The 14,148-nt window shown below is 57.1% G+C and overlaps 1 protein-coding gene across 50 annotated transcripts in view; it reads left to right on the top strand.

The window, feature by feature from the left end:
- Positions 1–14,148, top strand: part of NCOR2 (nuclear receptor corepressor 2) — a 246,677-nt gene that overhangs the window by 68,779 nt on the left and 163,750 nt on the right. For all 50 annotated transcript variants that reach the window (XM_054444031.2, XM_054444024.2, XM_054444029.2 and 47 more), the window contains exon 3: positions 6,514–6,733. In XM_054444031.2, the coding sequence (XP_054300006.1) occupies positions 6,629–6,733 (105 nt within the window). In that variant the 5' untranslated portion in view covers positions 6,514–6,628. The remainder of the gene's footprint in view (positions 1–6,513; positions 6,734–14,148) is intronic.

The following is a 14,148-nucleotide window of genomic DNA, read 5'->3' as shown; positions in this document are numbered from 1 at the left end:
AGCTGGTGCCCGGCAGCGTCTCGTGCACACATCCCAGAACCGCTGTCCCAGAGTTCCCCTGGGCCGGCTTCTCCTCGGGCCAGGCTGGCTGCAGTGGTTTTGTTTAGTAAATATTTATTAGATGCCTACTGTGTGCTGGGCTCTGGGGATACAGCAGTGATCAAAACAAGTATTTCTGGAGCACCTCCTGGAGTAGGTAGTGATCCCCCTTAATGTATGTCCGCCTGGAACCCGGGAGTGCGGCCTTGTTTGGAAAGGGTTTTTGCAGATCTCATTAGTTAAGATGAGGTCACAACCAGATAAGGGAGGGCCCCAGATCCAATATGACTGGTGTCCTTAGAAGAAGGGGAGACAGAGACAGGAGATGCAGTGGAAAGGCTGCGTGGAGACAGAGGCAGAGATTGGCATGATGCATCTATAAGCCTGGGAACACCGGGGGTTGTGGGGGGCCACCAGAGCTAGAGGAGCAAGGAAGCAGGAAGGGCCTCCCCCAGAGCCCCCAGAGGCCGTGGGGCTCTGGTGACACCTGGATTTGGACTGGAGGCCTCCAGAACAGTGAGACAATCCATTTCTGCTGCTTGAAGCCACGCAGTCTGTGGTGGGGCAGCCGAGGGCGCTAATACGCCTGGTGTGTGCCAGGTGCCGTGCCTCTCAGTGGCTGTCACACAATAAGTGCTTATTCTGCAGTGAGTGGAGCAAATACCTATTGAGCGGTGAGGGAGGCCAACGTGGCCGAGCTGCAGGGCTCCCGGGGCCTGTCTGTCTTCACTGGGCCAGGCTGGGACAGTGGAGGCACGGCCTGTGTTCCCGCCGAGGTTCCGCCCACCCCAGGAGGGCTTTGTGCCTTGGGCTTCTCAGTATCAGAGGGTTCTGTCGAGTGTGTGTGTGTGTGTGTGTGTGTGTGCGCGCACGCGCGTGCACCGTGGGCGCTCTCTGCCTGGCAGGCTGGTTTTTAATCCCGAGGCTCCCCCACCTGCCACAGGTTCTTCCAGTGTCAGCACCCATTAGTTCCCAGAACATTTCAGGCACGTGTGGCGCAGAGAGCCCCGCGTGCCTTTCATCCTCCCCACAGCCCGCGGCTGAGCGCTCCGGGCACATCCCGTAGCTCCCACACCTCCACCAGCCCCCGCCTGCCCCTCACCCTGAGGCTGTAATTCCACCCTCCCCAGGTCTGAACCAGGCCGCTCAAGACACGGAAAATCTATGGAATGTGTCTCGGTGTGGCCTCATCCTGCCGCAGCTAGAGAGGAATGCAGGGGTGGGAGGCCCCATGGAAGCTTCCAGGGCCTCCCGGAAAGGCGCCTCTGCCCGGCCAGGTGGGAAGAGGACACAGGTGTGGTGGTTTCTGGCATCACTGCGTTGCTGGCATGCACCTCTGCTGGGCAGAGTCATTCATCGTGCACCTACTGTGTGCCAGGCACCGACCGGAAGGGGCTCTGGGCCCAGCAGGAAGCAAGGCGGACGGCCAGTCAGAGCTCATGGCCCGAGCTTTCTGCTGTGGATTTGGAAACCTTACCAAAGCCTGCACTGTCAGGGAACAGGGAATGTGGCCCACTTGGCTCCCGGTGCTGCCCGGCAGAGTGCAGTGGGGGCGGGGGGCACTTGTGTGTTTGCTACCTCCTGGCAGGCATTGCCCAGGGACAGACCCCTGCAGCTGTGCATGGGGAGCCCCTCCACCTGCCTGTGTGGGATCTGCAGCCCTCCTCCAGCTAGTTCAGGGGCCAGCAGGGGCCCTGGGGCTGTGGTTGGTGGCTTGGATGTGCAGAGGCCTGCTTGGGCCCTTGGTGTCCCCGTTGAGTATCCCGGCCACCTGAGATCTGCAAGTCCCTTGACCTCACCCAGGCACCGTCTTGTTCTCCTCGGAGGCCTGACCCCGCTGACTCTGCATGACTGAGCACTTGCTGTTCCCCAGGCACCTCTCGGTATGCCACAGGCACAGGGTCCTCACAGCGGGCCTGTGGCGCGGGACTCCTGTAGCAAGCTCTTTCCGCGGCCTGCAGAGTCAGCCTCCCTTCTGACTTTCACCCACCTGCCCATTTCTCCTTCTCTGTTGCTGTTGCCCTGATCCCCCAGTGTCCCCTCTCTTGGACATTTGCAGGAGCCTCCCCAGGTCTCCCTGATCCACTCTTGCTCCCCCCAATGCCTGCTCATAAAACACTCTGACCCTTTACTCTCCCCGTCAACCACCTTCTGTGGCTCCCCACTGCCCTGAGAACAAAATCCATCCTTACCTGGGCCCGTAGGGCCCTGAGTGACTCTGTCCCCACTTCCCCCCATATTCACTCAATGAATTTCTCAAACATAAACGGCACCTGTGCTCACCCCCAGGCCCTCGCTCACCCCTGGGCCTGTGCTCACCTCCTGGTGGGGGCTCACCCCCAAGCCTGTGCTCACCCCCCTCCTGCTGGAGCACTCCATCCCCTCTCCTTCACCCTCTGGAAGTTCTTCCTCATATCTCCTGACTCTTCCCAGGGCTGGGCAGAGCCCCTGGCCTGAGACCCTCCAGGGCCTGGACCCCGTTGGGTTCACAAGAAGTCCCCAGCGCTAGCCCGGGGCTCAGCAGAGACCCCAGTGTGTATGTAAATAAATGAATGCCGCCCACCCTTTCTGACCCCACCGCAGCCAGACCCAGCGGCGACACGGGGCGTTTGTGTCTGAATTCCCACTCCAGCCTGGATCCATCCTCAGAACCTCCTTTGGCCAGGACCAGACCCTGGAGACCCTGGAGAGGCTCCCTCATCCTCTCCTGCCCCCATCTTTGAGGAAATGATGTCATCATTTTTTTTGGCATTCACTTCCAAACCTGCTGATGAAAAGTCAAAGCTTATTTTTTCCCCTATTGGCAGTGCTGTGCACCCGCCTCCTCTATCAAGTTTCAAAACCTTTGCATCACTGCCCTGTAAAACCCTGTACCCGTTAGCAGGCCCCATTCCTGCCTCACCCTGCCCTCCTGGTAGCCACCAGTCTCCTTTCTGCCTCTGTGGATGTGCCTGTTCTGGACATTTCATATACATGGAGTCATGCAGTTCGTGGCGGTTTTGTGTCTGGCTTCTTTGGTTCAGCATAACATTTTCTGGTTACATGTGGTGTAGCACAGAGCCGTCCTTCGTTCCTCTTTATGGCTGAGTAATACTCCATCGTACGGATGGACTGGAATTTTTGCTGGGTCTGCCTTTTGGCTACTGTGAATTCTGTTGCCATGAACATGCATACCGTGTTTTGTTTGAGTCCCTGTTTCCAGTTCTTTTGGGTGGATGCCTGGGAATGGAATTGGTGGGTCATATGGTTATTCTATGTTTAAATTTTTGAGGAACCGCCAAACCGTTTCCCTAACATTTGTTTTTTTTCGAGTTGGCAGGAAATGTGGCTCAGGTCGGGAGGGGTTGGAAACTGGGTTTCCTAAGCTCGTGGTGAGTGAGGGTGGCACGAGGTTACTGGAGTTGTTCCCTGTTCAGGCCCCATCGGCATGTGAGGATGCTGGGCTGGGGGTGGTGGGGGGAAACCCCTTGGTAGGTGAGGGGCCGAGGTTCCAGCCCCATGCTCCGGGGTGGGCACTGTGTAAATCCCAGGCAGTGGTAAGCCAGCCAGCCGTGGGATGCTTTAGGAAGGTGTCACCCTCCCTGGTCTCTGGTGCCCGTGTGCACCATGGTGAGCATGTGTCAGGGGCACACATCTTACTGGGCAAAGGAGGAAAGAAAAGCTGTGGGTAAATGAGGCCTCTCGGCCACCTTGTGCAACTCAAAATCCAATAGCAATTTGGAAGTTGCCCATGGTGCCCTTGGAAGAGGGGCAGACCTCGGGAACAGCACCCTGCAGAAGTGATGGCCTCATCTCCTCCAAGAGACCGGGAACTGTTTAGCACCTGGAGAGAAGGGAATAGAATTTGCTTTGCTGCATGAGATGACCAGGGTCTGCAGATTTTGAGCCGAGCTCTAGCAAGAAGAATTTTAGAACAGGGCTGGGTCCCGGCGGCCGCAGCTGTTCTCTCTCCCAGGGCCAGACTCTTGTTTCCGGCTGCAGAACGGATGTCTCATTGCTCTTGGGGCCAGGCAGGGCTAGCAGTGCCTTGCCTCCCCATCATAGCGTCACTGGTGACTGGGCTGCAGCTGCATTATTGACAGTCCTGGTGACAGTAGTATTAGGCGTTCTGGTTTGCTGAGCACTTACTGTGTGCTGGGAGCTACTGAGTGCCTGCCGTCCGCCACCTGGCCTTTCCTGGGGTCCTCGCAGGAGGACTTAGGCAGTCGGAATATGCACGGACATCTTCATGTGTGTGGGAGCGCGTTTGTGATTCCGATGCCTTCCTATTTATTCCACCTAGTACTGGGTTTCTGTATACCTATGCTGATAATAAGCTTCTCTTGTAAGTAAAGTTATACCTAACTGAATGAAAGTGACAGGCCCGGGGCTAGACGGCTGTGGCCTGGGTAATCTCTATAAAAAAGTCCCTACGCGGGGGTGGCACATGAATGTCTGATGTTTAGGGAACACTGCGTGTTTGGAGGTTCAGAGAGGGCAAGTGACTTGCCCAAGGCCACGCAGCTTAGCGATGGTGGAGCAGGACGTGTTCCCATGTTCACGGGAATTGCGCCGTACATCCTGTCTCGGGGCTGGGAAAGCCCACGCAGGCAGGACTGAGGTGGTGGTAGATGTGTCAGTCTTGGCTCCGGAATTCCTCGGCTTTTCTGTGTTTGAAGGATGGACAGCAGCCAGTTGAAGGGTGGCCTCCTGTGTGACTCCTCTCCCTGCGTGAGCCCGAACTCTTGGTGGCACGTGACAGAAACCCAGCTTGGGCTGCCAAAGACAAAACGCGCAGAAGGAGCGCCCTGGCTCCCTTAATGAAGTGAGCAGGCTTCGACCTGCCTCCAGCCACCATCGGACACAACCCGCTCTTACCGCCCTTTCGCCCTGCCTTCCTGCCGGTGGGCGTGGGTCTCAGGCAGGCTCCTGCTGCATGGTGGCTCCCAGAGCTCCAGGCTTTCATTCCCAGCTTAGATCCCCAGCAGAGAGCCCCTTTCTCCTGGTTCGAGCAGCAAAAGTCTCAAGGCAGATTCTCATTGACTCCTATTGGGTCACAGGCTCATCCCTGAGCCAGTCGCTGGCCCAGAAGCATGCAGGACTCTGATTGGCCAGGACTGGGTCACATGACCATCCCTGGCACCTGGGGAGGTAGGGAGGGTCAAGTCTACACTAATGAGAGATGGGGTGGGGCCTGGGAGGCAGTCAGGGCCCCAAAACTTAACCTTCCTCCCAGTGCCCCTCCACATTAGGCCTCCAGGGCGTTCCTGCTTGGAGAAGGACGGTTACCCTCTTCAGGTCGGGGGAGGGGGTGTTCTGATGAAATTGCAGGGCTGGGTATGCTCTGTTTCCCCTCCTGACCCCTGACCTCGTGTGATGCAGCCTCAGTCCTCCGCCATTGGAGGCCTACATCCAGGCGCTGGGTCCCGGTGCCAGGGTGCATTTCCCTCAGCTCTGGGGGATGTGTGCAGTTGTGGGGGTGCTGGAGAGGGATTTGCATGAGGCAGGACCCGATGGACACACCTTTTCTGAGGGGCTGGTTCAGGGAGAGTGTGGAGGGGGTCTCGGTCTGGGATAAGACCCTGTTGTAAGCCCAGCAGGTGGCGTGGAGCTGTGGCTGGCGGAGAAAGGGGAGAAGCCTTGTTGGGGGTGGGGGGGCTTAGGGGTTTCCTGGCAAAGGCAGCTTCGGAGTAGGGGCCCCCGTGGCTCCCTGGCTGGCCCGTGTCTTCTCTGTGGGGCTGTTTTTCCATCTGTAAAGCTGCTAGCCCGCTTCGTGTTATTCCTCTGGCGTGGCCATGAGTAGATCCTCTCCCGTGGAAGGCTCCAGTATCTGCCCCAGAAGCCGTTTGGGGTACCTATCCCTAGGCTGCAGGGCCCGACTGGCTGTCATTCTGCCCTTGGCTCTTCCTGGTGTAGCGCTCCGTGTCCTAATCCCACCTCCTAGCTTGCGTCTGGCTAACCTCATATCAGTCCTGCCCCATGTCATGGTGTCAGCCTTCTGCACAGGGTCACAGCCTTGCCCAGGTCATGCTGTGGCCTGTGGCCCGCCTGAGCTGGCCCTGGTCCCTGCTGCCCGGGACAGTGGTGTGTGCTGTCCCCGTTGCCGGCCGCCCCTCCTGGGACAGGTGCTTTCTGGGAACTCTGCCCTGTGACTTAGAAACCTGGGGACCATGGAGTGAAGTTGGGTGGCCTTAGGGGGGCTGGGAGCTATCTGGGTGGTGGTGAGGGCAGTGCAGAGTCCCTGTGCCTACCGGGTGAGGGCCTGGGTGGGGAGGAGGCCTCTGGTCCCTTGCATGGCTTGCATGGCTCGGAGGGACCTTGAACGCTATGCCTGTCTCCTTGTGCTGCCGGAGAGCAGGTGAGTGTGGCAGTGGATGGAGGAGGGTCCAGGCAGGCCCCTGGGTGCTTGCGTGTCCTCACGGAACCACAGGAACGACTCGGAGGAGCCAGCTGCCCTGTGGCTGATTTTGTTTTTCTTTTCTTGTTTTCTCGCAGTTGCCAGTGACGGGGTGGCCCGTGAGCTGATGACGAGGACTGGCTTTTAATCCTTGGTGGTGATTAAGAGAAAGCTTATTGGGGCCTGGGAGCCCCCCCACCGACCCCCGCCACCATGTCGGGATCCACACAGCCTGTGGCACAGACGTGGAGGGCCACTGAGCCCCGCTACCCGCCCCACAGCCTTTCCTATCCAGTGCAGATTGCCCGGACGCACACGGTAAGGGGGTGCATGTGTGTGCTCCTGGGGCTACCTTTGAGACCCTTCTTCCATTTCACTGAGTCTTCACCCCTTCCTTTCTCCTGGGAGACAGGCTCGTGTGGCTCTGAGCCTCCCAGGGCAGAGGGGAGGCCGCCACAGAGACTCCTGGTGTCTGAAGCCTTTTCCAGAACATCTGATAAAATCTCTTTGCTCCCATTTTAAAGCTGGGAAGATAGAGGCTGGGGCCAGGCTGAGCTGGGGCTCTGCCCTCTCTTGACTGGTAGTGGGATTGGCACGCGAATGTGGAGCTCCTGCTGTATTGACTTTCCTGCAGCCCAGCCTCACCTCTGCTCCCCCGCTGCCGCAGGATTGGGTAGGATTGGGGTGGCTTCCAGGAGGCAAGGGGGCCGGATAGGTCACAGCCCCCCTTCCTTCCTGTCCTCCCGTTCTGTGTGTATTCACCTTGGTGAGGCTCGAGGCTCTGAGATGAGGAGGCCCCGCACAGGTTGTGTTTCTGCCTCCCTGACATGAGGGTCCAGGGTGCTGGCTGTGTCTTTGGGGAGCCCGCCTCATGGCCAGGGCAGATGGCTTGCCCTGGGAGCAGGTGGGACTTAGTGCCTGCCCACATGTGTGCCCTGGTCAGGTCTCCTAAGCCGCAACCCACCCCACCCCACTTCCCAGCGGGGGCCCCATTTCCTGCCTCTTCTCTCACTGCATGGTGTGGCCAGGACAATGGACCTTGGTTTCGCTCCTTTGGCATTTATGGGGTGCTTGCTATATACCATGTCTCTGGGTGTTTGCCAAGCGGCTTTTAGAGTTGTGGGCCTCCCCCTTGTGACCTCCTGGCTGCTGATTGAGGGGATGTGAGGCCTGGAGGTCACAGCTGGAGTGAAGTTGACTCTGTCGGCCACCGTGGCGGTGCGTGTGTGTGTGTGTGTGCGTGTGTCTGTCCTGCCTGGCTGGTGTGGTCCCCTCTTGTGAGAACCAGAAAGGAAGCTGTGTGGGAGGACGTTTCCATCAGTGAGCAGAAGGTTTTGCATATAAGCTCACTGGCCCTGCCTGGGGGAGTCCCTGACACAGTGGCGTCCTGTAGGTTGGGCCCCTGGGGCGCTTTGCAGAGTCAGCTGTCCTCAGTGGGTGCATTGTGGATCCCTGTTAGGACGGCATTTCCCTGGGCAGTCATTGCATTCTCCAAGGCGGCCCTGTGAAAGAGCAGCTCGCGCTCTCATCGCACTTTGCAGATGAGGAGACCAAGGCCCAAGAGGTTAAATCACAGGCCTCAGGTGCGATTGCCCTAAGTGGGGAGGCTGCCACAGCATCGGGGCTCCAAGCTTCTGTGTCCCCCCACTCCTCCTTGCCTCTATTTATTGAGCACCTACTACATGCCTGGGGCTAAGGAATAGACTCCCGGTAGGAAATGATTTCATATTTTGTCATCGTCTTTATCTGTCACCACCACCAATAAAAAGAAGAGCTCTTGTTAACTGAGCACCTACTATGAGTCAAATGTTGTTCGAAGCCCTGAGTGTATATGGTTGTGTGCATTCCCCTGATCACCCCAGAGTGGGACTATCATGCTCTGTATTTTGTCAATGGGAAAATATTTCACAGGGTAGGAAACTGGACAAGTTGCGTAACCTCTCTGAGCCTCAGTTTTGTCACCCATAAAGCGGGGGTACTGAGAGTACCTGTCTCCTAGATTCTCACGAGGGGTAAAGGGGTTATGCTGAATGTTCTTAAGATGGCTCCTGGCTCAGGGCCAGCCTGCTCTGTCCGTTTGCTGCTGCCGTTCCTTGGTCTCGTTGCTGTACCTGCAGCTGCCCAGAGGGGAATCTGCCTGCCCTGGGCCGGGGTTGGGGGGCGCTGGCTTCTGCTTTCTTGTCCTGTCCTGTGGAGGTTCCCATTCTTCTCCACCGCCCCCACCCCGCTCCTAGCGGGAGTCCTCAGGCTGCTGTGGCCTCTGCCCTCCCACCCCTCCTGCCCTTTGCCCCAACTGGGCCCTCGGGGTCACTGGCTGACCCTAGACACCTCCCATTCTTCTCCTGCTGGGCTGTCAGTGACGCAGGATGTGGGTGGACAGGGCCAAGCACTCACCACCCCCTCTAGGCAGGAGGCTGAGGCCAGGGAGTTAGTGGGGCCCAGCCTGGCAGCCACAGGTGAGAACATATCTGTCCTTGTGTGGGGGCAGCAGGGGCCACCTGTGTGTGCTCCTCCTTGGGGGAGCTGCCCCATATCGGACCCTCCTGCCTCATGGTAGGGCTGCCCATCCAGGGAATCCTGCTTGTCTCTTGAATGGCAGGAGGAAGAGTTCTGGGCACTCTGAGAAGGGCCCCGCTGCCCTGGGCATATTGCAGGGTGGAGCCGCTTTCTTGCTGCGGGTTGGAGGTGAGCTGGGGGCTGTGATCTGGAGGCCCCTCCCTGGCAGCCTCTCAGCCCTCAAACCCTTCCTGTCCTTTTAACGGGCAAGACCCAGTTCGAAAGATACTACCCCGTTCGTGAGCTCCTCATCAAGCCACAGAAAGACAGATCCCCCGGGTAAGGGGACGGTCAGTGGCGGGAACCTGGCTGTCCTGGTTCCTTGTACAGTAGCTGAGGCCATTCTGCTGGGATCCACGGGATGCCTCAGTGACCTTCCCAGATTCAGGTCACCCCCACACATACTCCCAACAGGCCTGCCTCCTGGGACAGCCCCTCCTGTCTGGAGAGTCCTCTTCCTGGTGCTTTGGGCACAGGGCTGCTTTGATGGCAGATCTTCCCTGCAGCCTGCAAGACCTCAGTGTGGCTTCGAACCCTCTCCGTGTTCAGCTTGCTGAGTGGCATTGGCCCGCTCACAGCCATGTGGAACAGCCTCAGTTTCCCCACCTGCAGTACCGGTGTCCTGGTGGGTCTGCGCATCGGTGGCAGTGTCTGCACGCAGCAAGCGCGGGGTGGTCATCTCTTTCCTCCTGGAAGGGTGGCAGGAGACCCAAGCAGGGCCTCTTCCCCCTGGGGAACCACAGGACCGTGGATGCCGAGCCGGTGGTGGAATGGTGCGGGCCGTGGAAGCCGCTGCCTCTGCCCGTGCTCTGCCCTGGCGTCATCTGCGGGCTGCTGGTGAGTGATTCACAGCCCAAACAGGAGGCTTCACTTAGAGGGTGCTTGCAGACAGAGGCCTGGACCCTGAGACCATGGAAAGCCCCCAGGTTCCCTGACTCAGCCTCAGCCATGCTCCAGGCTTCTATCTGCATCACCCCTGCCCTCCCGCGTCCCACATGCTGCATCCCTTTGTGCCCCATTCTCTCCATCCTCGGGCCCAGCTTCTCTCCGTGACAGTAGCAGGACCCTGTGTCTCTCCCTGAGGGTCCTGGGGAAGCGAGGGTCTCCAGGGTTGAGGGTCCAGTAACAAAATGCTCACAGCTTTTGTTTTCCCAGAGATCAACACATCCTCCTCTCCCACCTCCTTTCAGGCTTTCTGTGGCCCAGCCCTCTGCCTTCTTCTTCACATCCTCTGGGACCCCTGAACACTCCTGAGCTCCTCCAGACTTTGGGCTAAACGAATGCAGTTAAAAGCAGGGACTCAGAGTCTGAATCCCAGCATGACTCTTTTCTGCTGTGTGGCCTTGGGCAAGTTACTTGACCTCTCTATGCCGCAGTATTGAAGACTGGTTCATAGCACCGGTTCTGGAGCCAGATTGCTTGCATTTACATCCTGCCCCAGTGATGTCCTAGCTGTGAAACAGGGGGCAAGTGGCCTTACTATCCCATGCCTCAGTTTCCCCATCAGTTGAGCAAGGATAGTTTTAAGATTTTGAGGATCCAATTAGTTGATAGGTGCAGAGTCCTTCGCACAGGGTATGGACAGAGTCAGCAGACATTTGATATAATCAATAATGTAATGATGATGATGCTATTATTACAACATCGCCTTTAGTAGCCTTTTCTGTCTTGCCCCAAGGGTACACTTTGGGCTTTGCCCCTAGGGCAGGGGTGAGCACACCTTCTCTGTAAATATGTCAGGCTTTGCAGGCCATGCAGCCGCCCTTCGCGGCCCGTAGGGTGTGAAAGCAGCTCAGCCAGGGCGCAAGGGAGTGGGCGTGCCCTGCGCCTGTGACACTGGACGCTGCTGCCTTGGCCTTAGGCCCTAGTGTGCTGACTCTTGGCCTAGATTAGTGCTTATCAGACTCCCTATGGGAAGGACCGGTCTGTTTCATTTCCAGTTTGTCACAAATCAATACGGGGTCCCACTGCACAGACGCAGGGGCTCAGTCAGGCCCCGTCTGGCAGGGTCAGACAGAGTTGGTTGTGCCCTTGGATGCCAGGGTCGCGCCAATGCCAGGGGTCTGCATGCTGTCATGTTCTGTACCCACTTTGTTGCAGTTGGCAGTGTTGCAGACCTTTGGTGGAGTAGTACTGCCCTGGGCCAAGGCTCCCAGACCCTGGAGACTGCCTGGACCAGGCTGGGGCAGGTGGGCGCATGGGGATCACTGGGAGAGGCTAGACTTGGGAGGCTTTGCAGTGTCCTGAGTGCCCTGGGAGGTCCCTCTGTTAGCTTCATGGCCCCTCTTGCAGCTCAGTTCCTGGTGCTTGGTGATGGCTCTTAAGAGGCTGTGGAGGGATGGTTTGGCCCTCAAAAGAGAGAGGCTGGTGGGAGCTCCCATGCTGGGGGAGATTCATTCATCATTTGGAGCTCCCATGCTGGGAGATCCATCCATCCATCCATCCATCCATCCATCCATCCATCCATCCATCCCATCCATCCATCCATCGGGCAAATACTTAGCAGGCTTCTCGGGCCTGTCCTCTTCCAGGCCCTTGCAGTGCAGCTGTGAACAGAACAGGTAAGCATCCTTGTCTCAGGGAGCTGACCTCCTTGTGGGGAATGGCGAGTTGGGAAGGAGACGAGGGGAAGGGCTGAGGTTGGGGGAGCCCAGATTTAATTAGAGGGTTGGGGAGGAGCCTCACTGAGAAGCTGCCTTTGGAGCTGAACCTGGAGGAAGGGAGAGGGCCAGGCATGTGGGAATCTGGCTGAGGAATGTTCCAGGCAGCAGGAACAGCATGTGCAAAGGTCCTAAGGTGGGAGCTCTCTTGACTGTAGCTGCCATCATTCCAGGAGAGACCCGTGAATGCAGCCAGGGTCTAGGAACGTGCTGAATTCTTCCTTTGCTTTCCCATGAATCCAGGGTCTAGGAACGGGCTGAATTCTTCTTTTGCTTTCAGCGTGCAGTCCCAGGCATTCCCTTGACAACTTCTGGAGTAAGGAGCCCTATCCAGGGGCCAGAGAGGGGCACTCCTCTCCCACAAAGGAACTTCTCCCAGTCCATGCTTAAACATCCCCCCGAATCTAGCCCCTTTTTCCTCTCTGCCCCCAGCCACTCCTCCCCACCCTTGGGACCCAGCCAAGAAGGCACCAGCTGGGATTCCCTCGTGGGTGAACGGCTTTTTCTGGTGGCCTGTCACCTTCCCCAGGAGTTTTAAGGGTGTAATTTATTGGTGGCCCTGATTTCCAGCTTCAGAGGTGCCATGGTCAGGGAGGACCCTCCGAGGCCAGAGGGCATCACCTGAACGGGCTTTTCCTGCCTCCCTTTCTGAGCAGCTGGGTCAGACTCCCTCTCCCCAAGTCAGGTTTGCTGCTGTTCTACAGGGACAGGTTCAGAGCCTGGGGACCGTCCCCTCTTGTCCCTCCTCAGAAAGCCAGCTCAGCCTTTGCCTTGCATCTCAGAACGTACCCCCTTATTGCTGTGTGACGTGGACAAGCCACTTACCCTCTCTGTGTCTCTGTTTTCTCATCTTTGTGTGGGGCTGCTTGTAATATCCACCTCACAGGGTTACTGTAGGGATGAAATTAACTAATATATTTAGAGCATTAGCTGCAGGTGCACACAGGCAATTTATTACTGGGGGGTATTATTGTTTTTTATGATTAATGTTGTCACGTGGGGAGCTCTCCTGCTTGGAGACATGGCGAGGTGGTTTCCAGCCTGGGTGTATTCCAGCTTATGGGATCCCTTGGGCTCCACCTCGGGTCACTTTCTCTAGTGGGGCCTCCCCACTTCTTGCCTTCCCCTAGAGCCTCCAGGCACTCTTGTCGGGGGAGTCCCCAGGCTCAACCCTGGTGACCTGCTTCAAGCTTAGTGGTGGGGGCCAGTGTGGACCGAGTGTCTCCCAGGGTTTAGGGTCCAGTAACAAAATGCCCACAGATTTTGGGCAGAAACGGCCCCCAAGATGCTCCTGGGAGGATCTCCTAAATTGGGAAACGAAGGCCAAAGGGTTCATGCAGAGGCCTCTCCAGCCGCCGCTTCGGGCCTCCTCCACCATAGTGGGCTGCTGTGGGCACTATCTGGCCGAGGCCCTCTTCCCAGGGACTGGACCATCCGCCCTGCCTCTCTGCCCACTTGGCCTTGGTATGGGAGAGCTGGGCGGAGAGGATCCTCCTGGCAGACTGCGAGGCCTGCTGCTTTCTTCTCACACCTCTGTGTGTGTGGCGAGGTCTTTGCCTGGCAGCTGCGTCATCGTCAGCCCGGTGGCCTCCTCCACTCCCTCCCTCCAGCCCCGTCTTCTCCCTTCTCCTCCCACTGAGAGCACCTAGAGTCTTGTGCTAGACACTGTGGGATGCAGGAGGAGGCTCGTGCCTTTTCTGCCTTCTGGAGGCTGCTCTCAGCCTTGGGGGAATCCCTCAGAGAGGTGAGGGAGGTGAGTGTAGGAGGTGCAGGCGTCCTTTAATCTGGGCTGGGCACCCGTTTCAAAGAGGAGAAACTGAGGCTCAGAGGGTTCGAATAACAGGGCCAAAGACACACCTTCTGTTGGAGGCCTTGCAGCTTTTGGAATCTACATCGGACTGTCCAGGGAGGTCCTTTCCCCAACTTTTCCAGCTTCTGAGGCTGCCAGGGTCCCCATGGATTCCGCTTGCTCATTCTTCCTGGCCTCTGGGCTCCCGGGCTCTTATGTGCTGATTTTGTTGGGTCTGCAACAGATACATTATCAACGCACCTACCTGGCATTGTCTCTGATTCTCTTTGCAAAAATAACTGCCTTGTTGAAAAAGCCAGACAACAAAAGAGTGACTAGATTTTTATGGAAAATTGGGAAAATTAAAAAAAGGTGCCAAGAAGAAACGAAGTCACTTGTAATCCCACTCTCTAAAGCCTTACCTGTGTCAGACATCACTAACTGATTGCCGCAAACAGCATAAGTGAGTATTCCAGGCAGACAGAACTAATCTATGGGAATTGGTGCATAAGTGAAGCCTGTCTTGTTTTGTTTGAGAGGCTTGTTCCTGTCTTTTTTTTTTTTTTTTTTAAACAGTTTAATGTTTCTCAAATCTGGGTGTACTTGGCAATTGGTATACATCTAATTTGTTGATATTGAGTTTTCCCCCCTATGATAATGGATAATGTGTTAAAGAAAAAAGTATTTGGACACTTGTTAAGCAGGAAGACTATACAGGACAATTGTGC

The sequence above is a fragment of the Pongo pygmaeus genome, chromosome 10 (assembly GCF_028885625.2).
Source record: "Pongo pygmaeus isolate AG05252 chromosome 10, NHGRI_mPonPyg2-v2.0_pri, whole genome shotgun sequence".
NCBI lineage: Eukaryota > Metazoa > Chordata > Mammalia > Primates > Hominidae > Pongo > Pongo pygmaeus.
Note: the sequence above shows the minus strand (reverse complement) of the source record. Positions and strands in the feature narration are given on the sequence as shown.